Genomic DNA, 22,928 nt, shown 5'->3' with positions numbered 1-22,928 from the left:
GAACACGGCCATGTTGTGTCCCATATAATTATAGGTTCTGGCTCATATCATTACCTTGTGTACAATGAGTATTACATGTTTGTTGTGGTTGGCGATTATTTAAGTATCATTCCTTTGGGTAAACCTCAGGAATTTAGAACCTATAGCTGCCATTTTTTCCCCCTTGGTGGAGAGTACCTCTCTCCATGGTCTCCGTCAGGGAACGGATTCTCCACGCCAGGATAAATCATGATTAACTGAGCTAATCAGATGAGTGTACTCTGATTTCCACGCTCTATTGGTCATGCACTTGTGAAGCACTGCTAGCCAGAGAGACATTGAAGGCCTGGTAGGTTTCTGGGGGAGGAAAATTCCCTTGCTTTTATGAAGAGACATGGGAGAAGAAATATCTTAGTGCTGCTGAGTGTGGTCTACCTGCCATTCTGCCTGTTGATACCTGGAAAAACAGTAGCCACGTGGGGGATCATGAAGTGAGCCTACGTAGGAAGAAAATCAACATACAGGTTTCCTTCCTATCCAAAAGCAGAGTGGTCTTATGAAACCTATCATGAGCTAAAATGGTGTAAAGCAAAGAAGCAATTACCATTAATTTATATGGAAAAATTTTGAGCGTTCTCAAATCAAAAAATAACAACCTACTAAATCAAAACTTAATTACTTCCAGTTTTACACTGAACATAACACCCTTACGGGTTCTCTTAGATTTTTCTGATACCTTAGGACACATCTTGCTAATGGATGCACAAAATAACTCGAGAGAAAGCATGGATACTTACAGGCACATTCAAATTTATGGCAGGTTGATGCAGAGATGCTGATTGTGGTTTCCGGAGAAAGAGTCTGGTGGTGCCACTCTTGCTGCTCGGTGTGAGCACTGCCTCTATAATGACTGGCTGCAAAACAAATGCTGAATGTTATTTTCCTTTTCGCCTTTTTCATGAAGGTGAAAATCCTCTTTGGATTTCCTTTGGTGAGTGAAAACAGGTAGGTCTTTGGTAAAAGCAAACTTTCAAAAAGTTCAGGTTATCTGTATGCAGGCCAAAGGTCAAGATGGAAGAAGCAGGGACTTTTGAACCACTGGATCAATCAACTCCAGCAGCATGTTTCAGTCTTTAGCCTGCCTGCAAAGCTCAGCAGAATGAAAGCCTCTCTAATACTTGGCTATTAAAAAGAAGGTAATTCTATGTATTGAGTAAGTGTTGTTAAAGAACAGATTAGAGTAGTACCTGTCATCCAGTACCCTTCCCTTCTTTTCCATTTAAACATCCTGGCCCCAGGAGAGAGGACTCAGACCTGGTCCAAAAAATATTTTTGTAATCAGGCTTCATGAACCAATAAGTGGCTTGTGCAGTGCTGTTTCTATTTCAAGGAAAAGAGGAAATGAAGGTGGTTTGAGGGCATCATCCTTGATGGATGCATTGTCAATTATGAAAGATTACTCCACGATGAAAGCTCAGACCTGATTGCCTATCAGCAATAAGTGAGTTTTGGGACCGTTCCGTTGGAGCAGGGTTTCTTAGTCTTTAACTTTTTGGGCCAGATAATTATTTATTGCATAGGGCTGTGATGTGCATTTTAGGATATTTAGTAACATCCCTGGTCTCTACCCACGAGATGCCAGTAGTACTTTCCCATTGTGACAATCAGGAATGTCTCCAGAAATAGCCAAATATCCCTTGGGAGGCAAAATTGCAACCCTCCTAACCACTGCCACCTTGTGAATCATTGTGTTAGAGATAAAGGATTGTTTCTTATAGGTACATTTGCCCTAAGACTCAGGCAGGAGAGAAGGTAAGTCCTATCTACCATTGTCTTAACTACTTCATCTTATAGTGAGAAAAATACAGTGAATTAGTGAATTCTTCCAATTGGTCTTTTCAACCATACAAAGAATCTCTAGATTTGAGGTATATTTTGAGCCCAAATATAGTTACCATTTCAACTCTTCACCCTTAAAAATTAGCAGACTAAAAAAGTAAAGTTAGAATTACATTATTTTTTAAAAGATTTTATTTATTTATTTTTTTAGAGAGGCGAAGGGAGGGTGGAGGGAGAGAAACATCAATGTGTGGTTGCCTCTTACATACCTCCTACTGGGGACCTGGCCCACAACCCAGGCGTGTGCTGTAAACCGGGAACTGAACCTGCAACCTTTTGGTTTGCAGGCCGCCACTCAACCACTGAGCCACGTCAGCCAGGGAAGAATTACATTAGTTTTAAAATCCCACCCTCAAATGTTAACTAATCACAAATTTAACAAACAGCCTGTAATATTATTATGAGAGAAGCTTGTTTCTTCTTGCCAACGCAGTAAAGGATTACAGATCAGCAAACCCATTAGTGTGCAAAGTTTATTAGTGCTAAATTCTCATGGAAGAGAACAGGCCTAGCTGAGGTGGGGATGAAGAACAAGAGCTGGGGTGGCAAGAGGCATGGTAGCAAGAGGCATTGGGTCCTTTGTTCTGAGGACTTATGTAGTTGGCAGGATGGGAGTGAGGGAGTTACATATTGATTGGTGGGTAAAGGTGGTGCCAGCTTCCCCTCGGGGGACGTGACTACCCAAACGTAGGTAGGTATGCGTGGGGGTTCTTTTACAGGTAGTGGAAATGATACATAGAATTTCAAGGACTCCCCTCCTATCTTTTAGGTCTTAGATGTTTAGGACACCTGGCAATCTTAGTAAGATTGTTACAGAAACTTACCGAAGCCCAGTCTCAAGGAGTCTCCCCTCCTGTACCATTATAATTTTGCATGTGTTGTTCAGAATGCCTGGAAATCTTATTGGACCATTATCAGGACTGCTGAGTCAATGGGTGAGACATGTCTTCCTTTGCTTCTAGTCTCCTGTATTACGTTCTTTGTTAGATTGTAATGGCCAGGGCTCTGCCTGTATATCCCCTCTGGCCACTCATTCCTAGCCACTACATAACAATGTGATGATGTAAACTGTCTTAGTGTGGCTTCATATTGTCTGTGTTCATAGAATAAGCCAGAAATTCACACTTTGTTTGAATCTGGGAAAAATATACATGGACAGATAGTTCATATGTGAACAGAATAATGCTCAATAAAACTATGAATGGGGCAAGTTGATTGGTTCCAATTTTATTTTTAAAAGCAAGTATTAACTAAAATATTATGGGCGAGTAAGTACTATAACTGCTTTTGTCAAAATGACAAAATTCTCTCAACATGCCTCTGATTGAAATGTTCATGTCTATTTGCACACTAGGAAACAGGGTCCGTTTTCTCTTTTTGTATCCCCAGGGCTTCCCCACCTAAAGGCTTTATAGCACTCCTGGTGCAGAGGGTGTGTTCTATATAGTAAGTAATAAATGTTTGAGTGAGTGTTGCCAATTTATTGACTCCCTGAAAAAGATATCTGGTGAAAATTTAAATAAAAACAAACATTAAAACATCTTTAAAGTAGTAAAGATACTATAGTTTACAACATTAAAGTGATGTAGTAAATTGTGGTCATCCTTTCCTCTGCCCACTACTGCCCTTCCATTTACCACATCTGTTTTTGTTTTTTAATCATTTTTTTTAAATTTTTCAATTACAGTTGACATACAATGTTATTAGTTCAGGCACATTCCCCAGTGATTAGACATTACATAACTTACAAAGTGGTCCTCCCAGTAAATCTTATACCCATCTGACACCATACATAGTTATTAGATTACTATTGATGATATTCCCTCCACTGTACTTTACATCTCCATGACTATTCTGTAACTACCTATTTGTACTTTTAAATCCCTTCACCTTTTTCACTCATCCTCCCAACCCCCCTTGTATCTGGCAACCATCAAATGTTCTCTGTATCTATGAGTCTGTTTCTGTTTTGCTTCTTCGTTTATTTTGATGTTTTTTTCTATCCTCACCCAAGGGTATTTTTTTCATTGCTTTTAGAGAGAGAGAAAAAGAGGGAGAGACAGACAGACGGACATCAGTGTGAGAGAGAAACATTGATCAGCTGCCCTCTCATACTCACCCCAACAGAGCATCAAACCCATAATCCGAGAATGTGCCCTGACTGGGAATCAAACCAGCAACCTTTAATCTGTGGAAAGATGCTTCAACAAACTGAGCCATACTGGCCAGGGCATTTATTTTGATTTATAGATTTATTTATTGATAAATATGTATGTATTGCCATTTTATTACTTATATTTTTTATCTTTTTTCTTCTTAAAGAAAACCCTTTACCATTTCATATAATACTGGTTTGGTGGTGATATGCTCCTTTAGCTTTTTCTTGTCTGGGAAGCTCTTTACCTGTCCTTTAATTGTAAATGGTAGCTTTGCCTGGTAGAATAATTATTGTATGTCCTCGTGTTTCATCACTTGAAATATTTCTTGTCCCTTCTTTCTGACCTGAGGTGTTTCTGTTGAGAAATCATCTGACAGCCTTATGGGAGCTCCCTTGTAGTTAACTAACTGCTATTCTCTCGCTGCTTTTAAGATTCTCTTTGTCTTTCACATTTTGCATTTTAATTATGGTGTGTCTTGGTGCGGGCCTCTTCGGTTTCATCTTGTTTGGGGAGTCTCTGTGCTTCCTGGACTTATGTGTCTATTTCCTTCACCAGGTTAGGGAAGTTTTCTATCCTTTTTTTCAAATAGATTTCCAATTTCATGCTCTCTTTCTTCTCCTTCTGGCACCCCCATGGTGCAAGTGTTGGTATGCTTGAAGTTGTCCCAGAAGCTACTTACACTATCTTCTGTCTTCATATTTTGGGTTTTTTTTTCTGTTTGCTGTTTTGATTGAGTGATTTTGCTTTCTTATATTCCAAATTGCTGGTTTGATTCTCAGCATCATCTCCTCTATTGTTGATTCCCTGGAAAGTATTCTTCATTTCAGCTAGTGTATCTTTCAATTCTGCTGACTGGTTCTCTTTATAAAGGTTCCTATGTTCTTTTGCATGCTGTTGAAATTCTCACCAAGTTCCTTGAGCATCCTTATAACCATTGTTTTGAACTCTATCTGGTAGGTTGCTTACCTCCATTTCATTTAGTTCTTCTTCTGGCAGTTTCTCCTGTTCTTTCATTTGGGACCTTTTTCTTTATCTCTGTACTTAGGCGGCTTCTGTATGTTTATCTTATGTATCAGGCAGAGCTGCTATGTCTCCCAGATTTGGTAGAGTAGCCTTGTATAGGAGGTCTTCTGTAGGAGCAGTGGCGCAACCTCTGCAGTCACCTGAGTAAGGGCACTCCAGGTGTACCCCTGTGTGGGCTGTGTGCCCTGTCCTGTTGTAATTGAGCCTTGATTGCTATTGGTGTCACAGTGAGGGATTGATCCCAGGCCAGTTGGCTGTGAGGGCCAGCTGTGACTACAGTGAAGGAGCACTTGTGCAGGAGCCAACCCTATAGAGTAGGACTTGCTTCAGTGGGACTTTGGTGCTCACCAAGTGTGCCCATTAAGTGTATTGCTTGTGGAGGTGGTAGGGTTGTAATTCGGCATGGTCTGAAGCTGTCCACCAGGTGTACTGGCTCTGGGGTCTCCTGGGAGGTGCAAAGTCAGCCACCACCTGTGTCCTGCCTGGAGCCATCTGGAAGAAGCTACAGAGTGATCTGCAGATGGCAGCTCCTTTTGCTGGGCTTGGAGGTGCCCAGGAGAGGCCAAGCTGTGAACCTAAGAAGGCTACTGCTAGTGCCAGGTCTGGGCCACCTATCAAGAGATAGGAGGTATGCACAAGCCAGATACTGCCTGCTTGAGAGATTTTATGAAAGTCCAAAGCATGAGGCAAGAGAGTCCAGTTGTATGGAAAAGCCACTGGGAATGGTTTGGATGGGCCCACAAGTTGGGTGAGGCGTGGTCTCAGGGAATCACCAGGGCAGGGCAAACACTATGAGCCAGGTTAATGGAGACTCAGGTATGGTGCCCTGCTGTCAGCTCTGTGGAATGAGGGGGTGGGGCAGAAAAGGAACAATGGCATCTGCAGCAATTTTGTCTGGCAGAAAGCTGCCCCACCCCTGAATCTCTCCCATACAATAAAGTTCCTCCCCATATATCTCTGGTTCCTTTCAAGCTGCTGCCCCAGCACTGGAGCTCAGAGGGAGTGGGTCTGTGCATAGGCCCTTGGGAAGAACTGCTTGGGATTCTAGAAGCCCTCCATCTCATTCAGCCACAATCCCTGCTAGTTTTTATAGCCAGAAGTTATGGGGACTTGTCTTTCTTGCTCTGGAATCCTGGGCTGGGGTATCTGGTGTGGGCTGTGTCCCCTCGCTGCTCAGAGGTTCCTCCACAGCCAAGATATCTATCCCTCCTGATTTTAAACTACCACACACGTGTGTGGGACCAGCCAGTTATGCATCTCTGCCCCTCTTACCAGTCTCCTTGTGGCTTCTTTAAATCCCTAGTTGTAGTCCTTCCATTCAGCTAGATTTCAGGCTGTACTAAATGCTGGTGGTTTTGTAGTTTAGTTGTAATTTTGATGTCTCTACTGTTCCACAAGTTTTCGCCACTGTTTTCGTCTGCCTGAGCTTGTCTCACCACTTCATTCTCCTTCTTCTCTAATCCATTTTCCACATAAGGCAGTCAGAGTACACTTATTAAAAAGTGAACATTTTGAGACACTTAAATGTCACTTCCCCACCTTGGAACCCTTCAGTCTTTCTCTTGTCCTTAGGACATAATCCAGAATCCTGACTCATATTTGTGACCCTGAATACTGATTGCTATCTGCCTTTCCTCCCTCATCACCTTTACCTCTGTCCTCACTTTGCCAAAGTTCTGTTTATTCACACTCTTTAACTTGCCATTTTCTTTCCAATGTTAAGGTTCTGAAACTGCTGTTTCCTCTGCCTGAAATCTTCCTATCCCATTCTTTGCTTGGGCAATTCTGATTTATCTTTCAAGTCTCAGCCTAAGTGTCCCTTTCTTAGAGAGCAATGCCCTGGACCTCTAACCAGAGTTCAGTCCCCCATTACATCTATTCTTTCTTTTGATCCGCTGTGTTTTCCTTTCAGAGCCCTTACAACAACTTGCAGTTATACATTTGTGTGTGTAGTAGTTTAAAATCTGCCGTTACTGGATAATGTGCTGTACGAAGTAGGCGTATATATGTTTTCTTCTTTGATACAGGAGCCACATTAGTATTTGTTTAGCACATAGTACAATCTCAGTAGCTATTTTAGTGAATAAAGTTGAATACTTTGCAGGATGACAATACATCAAGCTAACAATGTAAGTTTATATTACATTGTTCTCATTTTGAGTCCTTAGGCCTGGGTAAGCATTTAATTGGGATAGAGTAGGAATGATTTGTTCCTGCTTCCCATATATGGCATTTTAGGTAGCATACCATACATGAAAACTGGCGACTGGCCAGGTACATGCACTAATACATGATTTCTGCTTTCCCAGACAGATTAAAAAACAATGAGTCTAAAAGTGGTTAGGCAGCTTTTCTTTCTTTTTTTTTTAAATCTAATATTTTAAATATATTTTATTGATTATGCTATTACAGTTGTCCCATTTTCTACCCTTTATTCCCCTCCACCCTGTACACCCCCTCCCACCCGCATTCCCCCTACTTTAGTTCATGTCCATGGGCCTCACATATAAGTTTTTTGGCTTCTACATTTCCTATACTATTCTTAACCTCCCCTTGTCTATTTTCTACTTACTAATTATGCTACTTATTCTCTGCACCTTTTCCCCCTCTCTCCCCCTCCTCCCCCCCACTGATAAACTTCCATGTGGTCTCCATTTTTGTGATTCTGTTCCTGTTCTAGTTGTTTGCTTAGTTTGCTTTTGTTTTAGGTTCAGTTGTTAATAACTATGAGTTTGTTGTCATTTTACTGTTCATATTTTTTATCTTCTTTTTCTTAGATAAATCCCTTTAACATTTCATAGAATAAGGGCTTGGTGACAATGAACTCCTTTAACTTGACCTTGTCTGGGAAGCAGTTTATCTGCTGTTCCATTCTAAATGAAAGCTTTGCTGGATAGAGCAATCTTGGATGTAGGTCCTTGCTTTTCATGACTTGGAATACTTCTTTCCAGCCCCTTCTTGCCTGCAAGATTTCTTTTGAGAAATTAGCTGACAGTCTTATGGGCACTCCTTTGTAGGTAACTGTGTCCTTTTCTCTTGCTGATTCTAAGAGTCTCTCCTTATCTTTACTCTTGACTAATGTAATTATTGATGTGCCTTAGTGTGTTCCTCCTTGGGTCCAACTTCTTTGGGACTCTGTGAGCTTCCTGGACTTCCTGGAAGTTTCCTTTGCCAAATTGGGGAAGTTCTCCTTCATTATTTGTTCAAATAAGTTTTCAATTTCTTGCTCTTCCTCTTCCCCTTTTGGCACCCCTAGGATTAGGATGTTGGAACATTTAAAGTTGTCCTAGAGGTTCCTAAGCCTCTCCTCATTTTTTTTGAATTCTTGTTTCTTCATTCTGTTCTGGTTGAATGTTTCTTTCTTCCTCCTACTCCACACCGATGATATGAATTATGTTTTCCTTCCTGTCACTGTTGGTTCCCTGTACATTTTCCTTTATTTCACTTAGCATAGCCTTCATTTTTTCCTCTAATTTGTGGTCTTACTCCACCATTTCTGTGAGCGTCCTGATGATCAGTGCTTTGAATTGTGCATCTGATAGGTTGCCTATCTCTTTGTCGCTTAATTGTATTTTGTCTGGAGCTTTGATCTGTTCTTTCCTTTGGGCCTTTTTTTTTTATCTTGGCACACCTGTTATGTAGTAAGGGGCGGGGCCTTAGGTATTCACCAGGGTGGGGCAACCCATGTCTCTGTGTTGTGACACTGTATTTGGGGGAGGTATCCAAGAGGAAACAATGCCGTTTGCTCAGCTCTCTGCCTGTTTTCAGTCTCTTCCCATTACGCACAATCAAACTGAGCCATTCTGGTGCTGATTCCCAGGTGGGTGGGTTTGTGTACATTCTAGGACCCTGTGGGGTCTCTCCAGTGAACTCTCATGTGAAGCTGGGAGTTTCTTCCACTGTCTCCTCAACCCCCACAGGTGTTTCTAGTCAGAGGCTTTGAGACTTTACTTCCCTGAGCTGGAACCCTGGGTTGTGCTGTCTGTCTTGCTCCCCAGTTGTTCCCCCCAATTTACCTGCACACAAATGTGGGACTGCCCTGTCTGCCAGCCACTGCCTTGCCTCAAGTCCTATCCACCTGGCTGCCCATCTCTGCACCGCCTACTGGTCTGGATAAATGTTTCTTCTTTAACTCCTTGGTTGTTGGACTTCCATACAGTTTGGTTTTTGTCAGTTCTGGTTGTTTTGTGTTTTTAAATTTGTTGTTGTCCTTCTTTTGGTTGTGTGAGGAGGCACAGTATATCTACCTATGCCTGCATCTTGGCCAGAAGTCCTATGTGGCTGAGTTCTAATTTCTTTTTTAATTTTTTAAAATTATTTTATTGTTGTTCAATTACAGTTGTCTGCATTTACCCCCCCCCCAGCCAAACCCACCTCCCTCCCTTGCTTTCACCCCCTCCTTGGTTTTGTCCATGTGTCCTTTATAGTTGTTCCTGAAAACCCTCCCCGCCATTATCCCCTCCCACCTCCCCTCTGGTTACTGTCAGATTGTTCTTAATTTCAATATCTCTGGTTGTATATTTCTTGCTTTTTTTCTTTTGTTGATTAGGTTCCAGTTAAAGGTGAGATCATATGGTATTTATCCCTCACTACTTGGCTTATTTCACATAGTATAATGCTCTCCAGTTCCATCTGTGCTGTCACAAAATGTAGGAGCTCATTCTTTCTCTCTGTTGCATAGTATTACATTGTGTAAATGTACCATAGTTTTTTGATCCACTCATTTACTGATGGGCATTTAGGAAGCTTTTCAATCTATGTCAAACTAGGAAAGAAACTCAAGACTCTAACCAAAATGCTTATCTATTTATTTATTATGTTAGAGTTTATTCAAATTGTTATATACTATGAGTCATTGCTTAGTAGCTTTTTGGCCAATAGGATTTCAGTATGCATTGCACTAGCATAAACTCTTGGATTGGCTTAACTACCTCTGATGTCACAATTTACCCATTAGGAAGTCATAATTTTCTTGAAATCACATATTTACTAACAACAACTCTTTTTCATTTTAAGAAAGGTAATCTACCCAAAATAAAAATACTGGAAGGAGCAAGATGTCTTTGATCCACTCAGGTCTTTTCCATTAATATGCTTTAATTATCAACCATTAACAATTGAAGCTAGCTTCTTTACTTTCTTTTATAATTGATGTTTTGTTTTTCATGTTTGTCAGTGAATAAGCAAATGGAGGTATGAGGCTACTTACAATTACTCCTTCAATTCATAGTTCTGTTTCATCTCGACTGTTGAGGCTTAGCATCTTTCTACTGCTTACCATCCCTGACTCAAAAGGAAAAGCCATTTGGACAGCCCACCTGAATATAACATTTCAGGTGGGAAACCGCATTGTATCAGAATTAGGAGAGAATGGAGTGTTCGGTAATCATTCTCCTCTGGAAAGGGTGTCTGGTGCTGTGGTACTTCCTGAAGGATGGAATCAGAACGCTTGTAATCCTATGACCAATTTCAGCAGGCCTGAACAGGCAGACTCTTGGTTGGCCCTCATTGAACGGGGAGGCTGTACTTTTACACGTAAAATCAACGTGGCAGCAGAGAAGGGAGCAAATGGTGTGATCATCTATAACTATCCAGGTACGGGCAACAAAGTATTTCCCATGTCTCACCAGGGAACAGGAAATACAGTTGCAGTGATGATAGGCAACTTGAAAGGCACGGAACTTTTGCACTTGATTCAAAAAGGAGTCTATGTGACAATCATCATTAAAGTGGGGAGAATGCATATGCCATGGCTGAGCTATTACCTCATGTCTCTGCTTACCTTCCTGGCTCCCACAGTTACCTACCTGTTCTTGTACTGTACCTGGAGACCTAGAGCACCCAATGCTTCCACCAGAAGGCGGAGACAGATAAAGGCATATGTGAAGAAAGCAATTGCCCAGCTTCAACTGCGAGTGCTCAAAGAAGGGGATAAGGAACTAGATCCAAATGAACACAGCTGTGTTGTTTGCTTTGACGTATACAAACCCCTAGACATAGTGCGTATTTTGACTTGCAAACATTTTTTCCATAAGGCGTGCATTGACCCTTGGATTTTAGCCCGTAGGACATGCCCCATATGCAAGTGTGACATTCTGCAAACTTAAGAAACCTAGAGAATATTCTGAAGATGCAACTGAGTCTTTTCAAAGATTAAAATTAGGTAAATTCTTTTAGCACCAGCTTCTCTACCCAAATACTAAACAGGGTGAAATTCATGTTTTTAAAATAAAATTCCATATCGTACCAACCTATATGAACTTGCTTTTCTAATAAGTTTTAATTATTATGCATTTTTGCTCTAATCCAAAGACGGACATTAGTATATGTTAAAAGGAAGTTAGTCTATCTTCAAATTACAATGTTTGTGATATTGATGCCACAGAGAATTAGTCATATTTTAAAGATTTTCATATTAATTTTTATACTTTGTTACCATATTTAATATTTGATATCTATTAATATCTCTGTTCCATATGTTTTATTATAGGATTAGATCTTGATTTAATTCTCCATCATTAATTTTATTAATAACCAAGGAATCTGGTTTCCAAAGTTACTGACTGGGTAGGTAATAGTTCTAAATAATTATTTTAGATGATCGCATTTTTTGTTATATAACTAATAATATTTTAAATTATTACAGGTCTCATTTAGGGCAGCATTGCAAAAAATCACCTTTGTTTGCCAGAGCCCTTTAAATCCTAGCATAGCAAATCAGCTATGGTTATCACATTTCCCTTCTAGAAATAAACTAGTAAATGCTTCTCAAAATGGTGGTGAGCACCTCTCTTTGACAGTGCAGAGCTGAAACTTTCAGTTGCCTTTCCAAATTACATCTTTTGCTTTACTTTGCCCCTTCTTTTTAAATGTGTGAATAAACACCTGTGTAACCGTGAGAGGCTGAATGATTTTGGTTATGTTGTTTTGATGAAATCTCTCTTTATGGACAATATGCTACACCATTAATGTGCAACTCAGCACTTTGGGAGTCTGCACACTATGTACTATACTGTCTTTTAAAAGATTGGTTGTATAGAAATATAATGAGATTAATGACTGTTGATAAAAATAATTGATCATTATTAGCTGAAGGTTTCACGTCAGTATTCCTTTTTATGCCACTTTTTTTGCTGGGTTCATAGAGCCCTTTTCTCCTTCCTCTTTCCTGCCTCAAGTAGTTGTGTTGTTGTTTCACATTTCATAAGAAGTATTACCATCCATTGTCCCGGTGAGACCCAAATCAAAAGTGTCTCTTAGCATGGTGTGCATAGAGGTCAGAGACATTTAAGTTCAAGGCCAAGGTCAGTGGTTTCCTAGCTGGTGAATAAGAACCACTTGGAGCTATACCTCCAAGAAAGTGTATGGCAGCACCAGTGACTGCTCATGTTTATTAGTTCACAAGTCACTCTGGCTTTGAGGTCATACTGTGCCATTGACATAAGTGTAGGTAAAATATAGGCAGAACTGACACTGTGTATGTGAGGTCTTCCTCCATGGACATTTGTTGATTTTAGATATTTTATTAAAAAGCATCTATGACCTTTAATAGTCACTGCTCTCTGTGGTTAACTTTAAGTGGGGACCTTGAAGCTTTTCTTTCTGAAATCAATAGTTACATTTTTGTTTACAATGAGTTGTACTAATCTAATACTGCTGTATTTAATCTTTCCCCCTATAACCTATATCCTTCCTCCTCTTCCCTCAAAATATTGTTAGATTAGTTACCGATGATAGGGTCCACAGAAAAATGAGAGTAGTGTTTGTCTTTACTGCTGTTGTTCCTATGTGTGATCAGTGTAAGAATGAGGAAGTGAGGCTGAAGTAATTTAACAGGATATTCTACTTTTATTTATTTATTTATTTATTTATTTATTTATTATTGATTTTAGATAGAGGAGATGGGAGGGAGAAACAGGAAAACAATCATCAGTGTGAGGAACATCAATTTGAGAAACATTTGACCTGTTGCCTCTTGTGTGCACCCTGACCTGGGACCCATCCTGGAACCCAGGCATGTGCCCTGACTGAGAATGGAAGCCACCTCCTTTTGGTTTGTGGGACGACGCCCAACCAACTGAGCCACACAGGCTAGGTCAGGATTACACTACTTTTAAAAATCAAATCCAACTGAAACTAGCAGACTTCTCAGCAAACTTTTATTAAGTAAATTTAGTACAGTGGTTTACATGATAAATAAAAAATTTGCATTGTGACTAAACATGAGTTAAAAATGGTGTTACAGAGTTTACCCTTTTTATCTTATATTTGGTCACAGTGCTAATTTTACATTACTTTGTTAAAACTGGTCATTTTGTTGAAAATATTTCTTTTGAAGAAAAATTATAGTTATATGGCTTTCTTACACATGCATATCCTTTTGGGTTTTAGAGTGCAGGTGTTGTATGAATTTTATATTTAATTTTTAGTTTAACGTGGTGTCTGCTAACATTATGTCACTCAGGGAGGGGTTCTATCTTATAACAACATAGAAATCACCCCCATAACAACATTTGAAACTTTCAAGCCAATATATTCTACAGGATGCCCTAAGCTCTCATCTAATTGGTTGAGTTGCCTTTTATGTCATAATCATATCACCCAACAATAAGCATATCTAGAGTTGCAGTAGTGAGACCAGGATTTTTTTCCCCACTGTAAAGTTTTTCTCTCTCTGCCTCTAATAAAACATCTGAAACTCATGCGACATCTTTAAGAATTTTTCACAAAAACATGCTGGAAGACAGTGGAACTTGTTTTCACCCAGGAGATTTTTTTATTTTGTTATTTTAAATTGATTGTCAACAGATGTGGAAGCCACATCTTTTCATTGGATTGGTCCTTTGGTTACTAGGCAGAGAGAGATGAATCTACTCCAGGTTGGCACTCAGAGAAACAACACTGCATCTTCCTGGCTTGTGAAATTCAGTGTTCTTTGGCTTCTTAGTCAGAGCTGTTGCAAAGCCAGCACTGTTTGGACTGCGTACATGAACATATCATTTCATATTGGGAATCGCATGCTGTCAGAATTAGGGGAAACTGGAGTATTTGGAAGAAGCTCCACTTTAAAGAGAGTGGCAGGAGTTATTGTGCCACCAGATGGAAAACCACAAAATGCCTGTAATCCCAATACCAGTTTCAGCAGATCAAAGAACTCAGAGACATGGATTGCACTTATTGAACGGGGAGGTTGTTCCTTCACACAGAAAATTAAGGTGGCTGTTGAGAAGGGAGCCAGTGGAGTGATCATCTATAACTTTCCAGGAACTGGCAATCAGGTTTTTCCTATGTCTCATCAGACATTTGAAGACATCATTGTAGTGATGATTGGTAACGTAAAAGGCATGGAGATTTTGCATTTAATTCGGAAGGGAGTTCATGTTACAGTCATAGTTGAGGTGGGGAGAAAACACATCATCTGGATGAATCACTATTTTGTCTCTTTTGTGATTGTCACAACTGCTACTTTAGCATACTTCATCTTTTATCATATTCGAAGATTTTGGGTAGCAAGGATTCAGAGCAGGAGATGGCTGAGGTTAGAGACAGATCTCAAGATAGCATTTAGCCAGCTCCAACTTCGGGTACTGAAAGAAGGGGATGAGGAAGTAAGTCCAGACGGAGATAGTTGTGTAGTTTGCTTTGAACTCTACAAGCCTGGTGACACAGTTCGTATTCTGACTTGCAAACATTTTTTCCACAAGAATTGCATCGACCCCTGGATTCTAGCCCATGGAACATGCCCCGTGTGCAAATGTGACGTTCTTAATGCTTTGGGGATTCAAGTGGATATTGAAGATGGAACACAATCATTGCAAGTTCTGATGTCAAATGAATGGCCTGGTATTTTATCACCTAGTGAAGAGGGGACAAATAATGAACTTCCTCCTGCAAGACAGTCAGATAAAGTGACCCACGTGGAAGAGGTGGAAGAGCACACTACTTCTCAGAATGAGAGACAGCCTAACTCCGTAGATGCTCATCCTTCACCTTGATATGACCTTTGAGGAAGTGGATTAAACCTCTTTGTCAAATCAGGTTCTAATATTGACAAGGAGTTTGTTTGAAGTGTGGTTTTTGTGTCCTTTTTTGTTACTTTGGTAATTTTGTGCATTCTTTGTCAAGCCCTAAAGACAGAAAAACAAAAAAAGACCTAGCAGGATTTTTTTGTTTGCTTTTTGTTTTTTATCTTTGCTAAGTGTAACTTTTTGTTGGTGTATGTTAACTCCTGTAACTATATATGTTTATTTCTATGTATACATGCATGTTAAAACCAAGAACAAACATTTTTCCCTAGATGATTTTTGTGCATATATTGGGCTCTGTTTTAATAAGAATATTAATATATTTGCATGCTCCTTATAATCCAAAAACTGTCAATTCAGTTTGAAAAACATAAATTTTGTGCTAGGAAATTTGTATTTTGATATTTATAGTATAATATAATAATTTTGACATCCATTGTATTGTGTTTTTTCATTCTTGGCATGAAAATCTTTCTCTTGACCGAGTTCTCTTTAAGCACTTAGTACATTTTATGTGATCTACGTATGCATAGTGATAGCGACTTTGAATACTAGCATTCTTTAAGTGAACAGCAAATATTTCAGTGCCCAGTATTTATCATAGTTGTTCATGTTCATAATGTGTACAAAGGCTTAAATGATAAAGAATTTCTGTGGTATTTAGTCATGGTATATTTACTTCCTGTATGTTTGGTACTACCTAGTTTATTTATTTAGCTATTAAATAAAATACTTAAGCCCTGGCTGGTGGCTCAGTTGGTTGGAGCATTGTCCCATATATCAAAAGGTCACATGTTTGATTTATAATCAAGGCATATACCTAGGTTGTGGGTTCGATCCCTGGTCGGGCTTCATACAGGAGGCAACCAATTGATGTTTCTCTCTCACATAGATGTTTTTTTCTCTCAAATCAATAAACATATCCTTGGGTGAGGATTAAAAAAAATAATAAAATACTTAAAATAATGCTTGATTATTTTGGAGATAAGTATCACAATGTAGAAACTATTATTATGACATTTTGGGATTCTGTTTTGTTCACTGTACTGCCAGGAATACAATGTAGAGCTGGGCACTCAATATGTTTGAGTGAATGAATAATGATGAAGATCTTTTTCATAATGTAACTATTATGCGTTAATCTGGAAAAACTGGGCTGTATCACAATCTTACAAATTAATGGGAACCAAATCCTGAACATTTTCATCCTAAATCACTTAGACAAAGTAGAAAATTACAATTATTAGCCCAGAATTCATTATTATAATTTAGCACGCATAATTTTAATGAGGAGCTTTGACCTCTCCAGGGCTGACAGTGATATACAAATTCTTGTGAACCCAGTGAGAGAGATCTATTAAGAGGAATTTTGTGAGTTGCTCAGTGTTAGCAATACTGGAATTCGGAGACTGGCAGAAGGAGTAGTTGTTTCCAAGAGCAATACTAAGGAAGACTGTTTAAGAGAGGGAGGGAGACTCATCTAAGGCCAGAGAGAACCAGGACACAGCCAAAAGTGGGCAAATAACCAGGTGGAGGTAATGTCTGGGCACACACAGACTTTTTTGTACCCAACCCTAGAGAGCTTTTGACTTAATCTTAAGAGCTGCTCTTTGAAAGAACTGCATAGCACCAATACTGGAGGATTTAGCAGGAACACTCTCTTGAGTGTCTTTACTCTTGAGTGAGTTTACTCTGGGAGAGTCAAGTCATTTCCTGAGGGACCAAAGATCCCATCGAAGAAACAGGACCCTGAGGACCCTGTGAGAGCCCCTCCTTGTAGAATCAGTTCCTGAACAAGGGAAGCTGTTGCTGTCCCTGGGGCTAGCAGCTCATGGGCGTAGCTAGAGGGACTTCCACTGGTTGTCCGAACAGATTATTGGAATTATGAAAATTAGTGCATCTGGTAGTTCTGGCAGCCCCCAAACCTGAGGAGGATCAGTACAGCTTTGCGTGCTCTTAGCACATTCACGTGGGGTACATGTTCCAGGGTAGACAGACATAGCTCTTGAAGAATTTGTCTCTCTTCACACTAACATTGCCATTGCAATCTCTTTCCATTATTTCTCTGCACCCTCAATGGTTTCTTTTTTCCTTTCTTTCCCTTTTTTTCTTTGCTTTGTTCATCACTGTCAACCTTAAATCTGACTCACCCTCTTGTGTAAGAAATTAGCATGTACACGCTTTTATAATTAGATGTCTCTTGCGAACATGGGCACTTCACATTTAATGCAGTGTGCTTGTTGTCCTGATATGAGAATTTTCAGTGTTCTTTAAAGAGTAGTTAGGATGTGTATGTTAGGTGGGGAAGACCAAGTGAGTGAAACTGGGAACTCTCATTGCCTAGTGTCTACCATGTAGCAGGCAGCAGACTAAGCGCTTTCCGTAGCTATTTCTTGTGTCAGAACAAAAATAGCAGTTTAAATCTTAAGAATGTTGAAAACAGATCAATAAACCACTTTCACTCTGGGTTTAATAACTGGGACCTGGAAATAGCACTGATATGTCAAATGTTAGGTACTATTCATTGTAGTAGTTTTTACCTAGTCTGTGGGCTACACTTTTTTCTCTCAGCGATGCAAATATATTTTACCATAGTGATATGGGACTATAAAGTGAATTATTTTGCCCCTAATACCAGAGTCATATGAATTTACCTTGCATTTCTCCTTTGTATATACTTTTTCATTCTCTGGTAATAAAATTTATTCCCCCATGCCCACCTCTGCTGGGTAGGGTGGTGGTGTTCCTTATAAAAATTAAACCTTATCTTTTCTCTATTACTGAGATAAATTAGGTTTAACATTTACTAAAGTAAAAATGATTCTAAAGCACTCACCACTGATTGGGTGTTTTAGGTGAATTTATCTATGCAGTTATTCATATTACAAGACATATTAACTGCACTGATAGTATATCTGTCTCTTGCTGTAGAATCATTATAATGCATGCGCACTGTAGGGAGATGTTGGTCGGCCACGATATTTTCAGTATGTGAATACTTCAGAGAATTTAGTGAGCTAGAGGTCTGGCATTTCTGATAGCATTTAAGCTTCGGGTACAGTTACAGTGTTTTCTTCCTGTACAGACTCACTGGTTTTTGAAGCCCCACACAGGAATCAAGTGGGGGAAAGGATCAGAGTTTCGGGAAGCACTGAAGTAAAATGAAGAAGGCTTTACACGCTGAGACTCGGAAAGTCATTTTAGCGGCGACTCCATGAGCTTGCTTTATGTTTGCTATGAGCACCAGTTTTTGTATTTTAGGATTTATTTGGTTTTGCATTTACTGTGTATTTTAAGCAGTTAGTGCTTAGGAAAATCCCATAAAAATAGGATTATGGCACAGAACTATCTTAAAATGCAAACCTGGTTTCCTAAACCAAAAGAACATTTTTGGGAGAGGAAGAGGGTCATGTACTCCACAGATACCTCCCTTTTTCACAGCTACACCACAGCTTGTAACACCTGTCTCCGTGACTGTGCTGTCATCTTCGTCAGACCTCCCAGATACTGTATTCTTTTATGATTTCAGCCGCTGACATGAATTTCACTCCTCACCATGGATAACCAAAGTAACCCTGATTTCAAAACTTGTCTGCACCTGTAACATTCATCTCTGTTCAGCAACACACCATTGTTGCCACATATCAGGTTTCGTCATTTTGAAAACTTCCCAGCTTACAGAATTTTTTCCAGAATTGCTTTTCTAAATGTACTTCCCATTTCCACCACTTGCTCATTGTCCTCTTTCCAAGTGGTTTCCCTCAAGCATCCTTTCCCAGCCCATCTCATTTTGTTAAGCTTCAGCCTAGAGTTAAATTGTGAGCCATTGTAACCCTTACTGTACCAAGCACCACTGAATTCTTCACCTCGTATGCTTTTTCTACATTAATATCTGCTTACTCTGAGTGATGTCTACTGATTTTTACCAGGTCTTTGGTTAATCTCTTAACTCATTTTTTGTTCCTCATAGAGCAGTACTTTCCAGCCTAGGTTGCACATCAGAATCACCTGGGGAGTTTTTAAAAAGGCTCAGTGCCCAGGCTACACCAAAGATCTCTGGGCTGGGACCTAGTCACCTGCATTTTTAGTTACCCAGGTGATTCTAGTGTGCAGACCAAATTGAGGACCACTGCCACAGGGCTGTTCCAAAGAGCCTTTACATTAATCAAGTCTCCAATTGCACCCATGCTTCCTTCAGATCGACTTGTTATCAGTTTACTAAAAATATTTAGGTGGAAATAGAAATACCAAGTTACAAAGGTTTACATTTAATAAAGAGTAATTGATAGAGGCTTCTGGGAGTATGAAGGAAGAGAGATGCAAGAACCCTTAAAAACAAAAATAACATTTGAAATGGAACTGTTGGGTTGGGAAGAAGGCATTCTAGTGGAGGGAACAGTGTACACACAGTGTTTTATAAAGAAGCCTTGAGTGTCATGTAGAATTTGGGTTAAGGAAAGTGAAGATTAAGACCGGCCATTGCAGAGGCTGTTGCGGTGACCCAGGAGTGATGAGGTGAAAATATGAACACAAGCAATAGTTGGTGAATGGGGTGAGAGGAGTATAAGGTGGATCACCTCCACCATATGTTCTCTGGTGACTTTATTTTCTGATATGAATCTTCAACTTCATTTTTTAATGATCAGTGAACAGTGATTAACAACTTGCCTATACCCATAGCCTTCATCTTCAGTTCATCCCCAGTTTAGCAACACACAGTGGGTACAAAAGAGTGAAGAGACAAGGAAGACTCCTTGACATCTGGCCCAAGTCAGTAGGTGATAATGATGCCATGCAGTGAGGTAGAACACAGTCAGGTGAAGCAAGTTCAGCCTAGAAGAGGAGCTCAAAGTTTGAGTATGCTGAACTTGAGGAATCCAAAGAACTTGTAGGTAATGTTCACTACACAGATGAAAATACAGGTCTGTACTAATTAAACTGGTTAAATGTAACATTATAGCAGATGGTATGATACATTATAAGTACTCAATTTTGGTGATTTACTAACAAAACCACCCACTGTTTACTCATATAAGTGGTAACTATTATGTAAAATTTAATATTGCTACTGCGGACCTCCTGATTTTGTAGTATCCTCACATACAATGCTGTATGACTTTTCCTCAGAAATGCTTAGCAGCCTGAGTGAAACTGATGATTGTGACAGGGACAGTGATGGAGCTAGTGGTGATAATAGCTACACTATACCAGGGTGCTGTTATATTCAGTTTAACAGGTAGAATCTCATTTAAACCTAACAATAACCTAGAGAGGCTAAGTAACTTGCCCAAAGTTAAACAGCCAGTATGTAGCAAAGGCTGTATTTGAACTTGGTTTGGTTCCATAGCTCCTGGTGTTAACCACTGCATGTCAGTTAGATTGGAAAACTAGTTTTGAAGGAGAACATACTAAAATGAGTCCAGTTTTGAGTACTTAAAACAGGGGTGTCAAACTCATTTTTACCAGGGGCCACATCAGCCTTGCAGTTGCCTTCAAAGGGCTGCATGTAATTTCAATTCCTTAACAGTTAAGGAGTAGTTACATTTATACAGTCCTAAAATTACATTTGGCCCTTTGAAGGCAACTGCGAGGCTGATGTGGCCCCTGGTAAAAATGAGTTTGACACCCCTGACTTAAAGGGTTGGGCCTTAAAAGAAAAATTCCACTAGAGGCAGGGGGTGGTTGAAATGATAACTCATGAGATCTGAACAAAATTATGGAAGATAAAGGAGTGTGGATGGGTGATGGTATGAGCAAGGTATATCTGATTGAACAAAAAATTGGAAATTTGAGTTCTAGGAAATGGATACTTCCATTTAGGAAGAACTGATTCTGAAATTGGTAGTTGTGATTCATACAAAAAAATTGATGATTTACTCCCAGGGGTTATAGTAAGCTTTCCTTCCTCTAAGCTTGAAAGGGGTAAAATTTTTATAATTCCCCTAGTAGTTGACATCACCCCGTTTTAAAAGTTCAGTTGTCTACTGTAAAGAACACCATGTTTTTATGTTATATGACCTGCATTCCTAGTCTTTCCCGGTCTGAAGGCAGAACCTCTCAGACCAACAGCATCAGCATCACCTGGACTTGTTGGAAATGGAGATTGTTTGGCCTTACTGAAGACCTATAGAGTCAGAGACAGTGGGGGGCCAGCAATCTGTTTTAACAAGTCCTCCAGCTGACTGGGGTGCACATTCAAATTTAAGAACCTCTACTCTCAAAGGATCAGTTCATTTTCGGAAAAGGCACACAGTTGTAATTAGATAGAAGAAGTATAAATGAAGATAATTGTGAATCTTAAAGCATTGCACAAATAACAGTTGCTATTATTACTCTAAGTTGTTAACAGACACATTGAGGCGTATTTCACTTACCCTGCTGCTCTCCAGTTTATGCATGACTTGTGCATGTGCATGCTCCTCCTTTCCTCTCCCAGTCCTGGTTTCTCTGCCACCACAATCACACTGCTAAGGGAGTTGTGAGAAAAATGAATAGATTTTAGACAATGTATGACTTCCAAGGTAGAAGGATAGAAAAAACCTGAAAAGTGGAAACAGCTTAGGGTGTCTACAACTGGACTAAGTGGTCTGCACTGGAAAAGGGTAGTTGTTCTGATGAAAGGTCTAAAAATAACATTCTAAAACGGTGCGCCATAGATGAAATTCAGAAGGAAGTCATGTAAATTCCTATGTTCAGGTCCATAAAACCAGCTTCACAAGTACTGGGGGGAGACTCAGCATCCATAAAAACGTAGCTGAAAATAAGTGCAAGATGAGCCATTGGGCACCTAAGGAGGCTGTCTGAAGGAAGGTGTGTGTCTTCTCCTGCATGCATCACTGCATTGCCATGTAACTAGAACTAATTACTGTCCTTTTCTTTATGTTGATGGTGAGATCTTACTCATATATCACATTCACTGATTAATCATTTCATTCATTCATTCATTCATTCAACAATTATTCATTGCCCTGGAAATAGAGGGGTGAGTCATATAAACTCATTGCCCTCCTAGAGCTTACTTTCTAGTGGGAAGAAATTATAAAATAAATATATAATACGCTAAATAGTCGTAAGTGCTATGGAGAAACAATGGTGATTTTCAGAGGCTTCACCAAGAAAATAAACACTTGAACGAAGACCAGAAAGGAGTGAGGGGCCTACATCAGAACACACAGAGAAAGAGCCATCAGATTAGTATCTGAAGGATGTTTAACCTGGATGGTTGAAGACAGTGTTAACTACCATTAAACACTTGAAGAATGACCTTGGGAAGAATTTAAATTTCTTTTGCTGTAAGTTAGAAGTAGGTGGGAGAATGACAGCCATAGGGAGAATGTTGCCACCTGGAAACAAAGAACTTTCCAGTAGTTGGTCCTACCCATGGGGAGGTCTTTGCCTCAGGGGGCCAAGAGAGTCTCTTCCCTAAAGGAGTCTGACGTTTGGATGTCCTTTCAGTGGCAAGGGAATATACCATATTTTTCAGACTCTAAGACCACACCCCCAAATTTGGGAGGAAGAGGGGGGTGCGTCTTATGGTCTGAATGTAGCTTACCTGGCTCACTGTGGTGGAGGGCGGGGCGGTGGTGGAGTGGGTTTTTTTTTTTCCTATTTTCCTCCTTTAAAACCTAGGTACGTCTTATGGTCCCCCGTGTCATATAGTCTGAAAATAAGGTAAACTCTGGAAGGGTGATTGGCTTAATACCTTTGAAGTCCCTCACAATCCTGAAAAATCACATCCTGGAACTTAAAAATATTGTTATTCTACACATAGTTGCCTATTTCTGGTGGAAAAATAAACTACAAAGTAGAAACTACAAAATTCAACAAATAGTTATTCCAAGCC

At 39.7% G+C, this 22,928-nt stretch overlaps 3 protein-coding genes across 7 annotated transcripts in view; all 3 read left to right on the top strand.

Moving 5' to 3' along the window:
- CADPS2 (calcium dependent secretion activator 2) overlaps positions 1-22,928 on the top strand; it is a 575,679-nt gene that overhangs the window by 160,466 nt on the left and 392,285 nt on the right. The gene's annotated exons all lie outside the window — the stretch shown is intronic.
- Positions 9,844-11,620, top strand: RNF148 (ring finger protein 148). Its single transcript, XM_024555175.3, has 2 exons — positions 9,844-11,223; positions 11,551-11,620. The coding sequence occupies exon 1, from the start codon at positions 10,256-10,258 to the stop codon at positions 11,165-11,167; it is 912 nt and encodes a 303-aa protein (XP_024410943.2). The 5' UTR covers positions 9,844-10,255; the 3' UTR covers positions 11,168-11,223; positions 11,551-11,620.
- Positions 13,925-20,503, top strand: RNF133 (ring finger protein 133). The gene has a single exon (XM_053926176.2). It carries the CDS (start codon positions 13,925-13,927, stop codon positions 15,053-15,055), a length of 1,131 nt encoding a protein of 376 aa, XP_053782151.1. The 3' UTR covers positions 15,056-20,503.

Source organism: Desmodus rotundus, chromosome 6, assembly GCF_022682495.2.
Source record: "Desmodus rotundus isolate HL8 chromosome 6, HLdesRot8A.1, whole genome shotgun sequence".
Lineage (NCBI taxonomy): Eukaryota > Metazoa > Chordata > Mammalia > Chiroptera > Phyllostomidae > Desmodus > Desmodus rotundus.
This window is presented reverse-complemented; position numbering and strand designations above follow the sequence as displayed.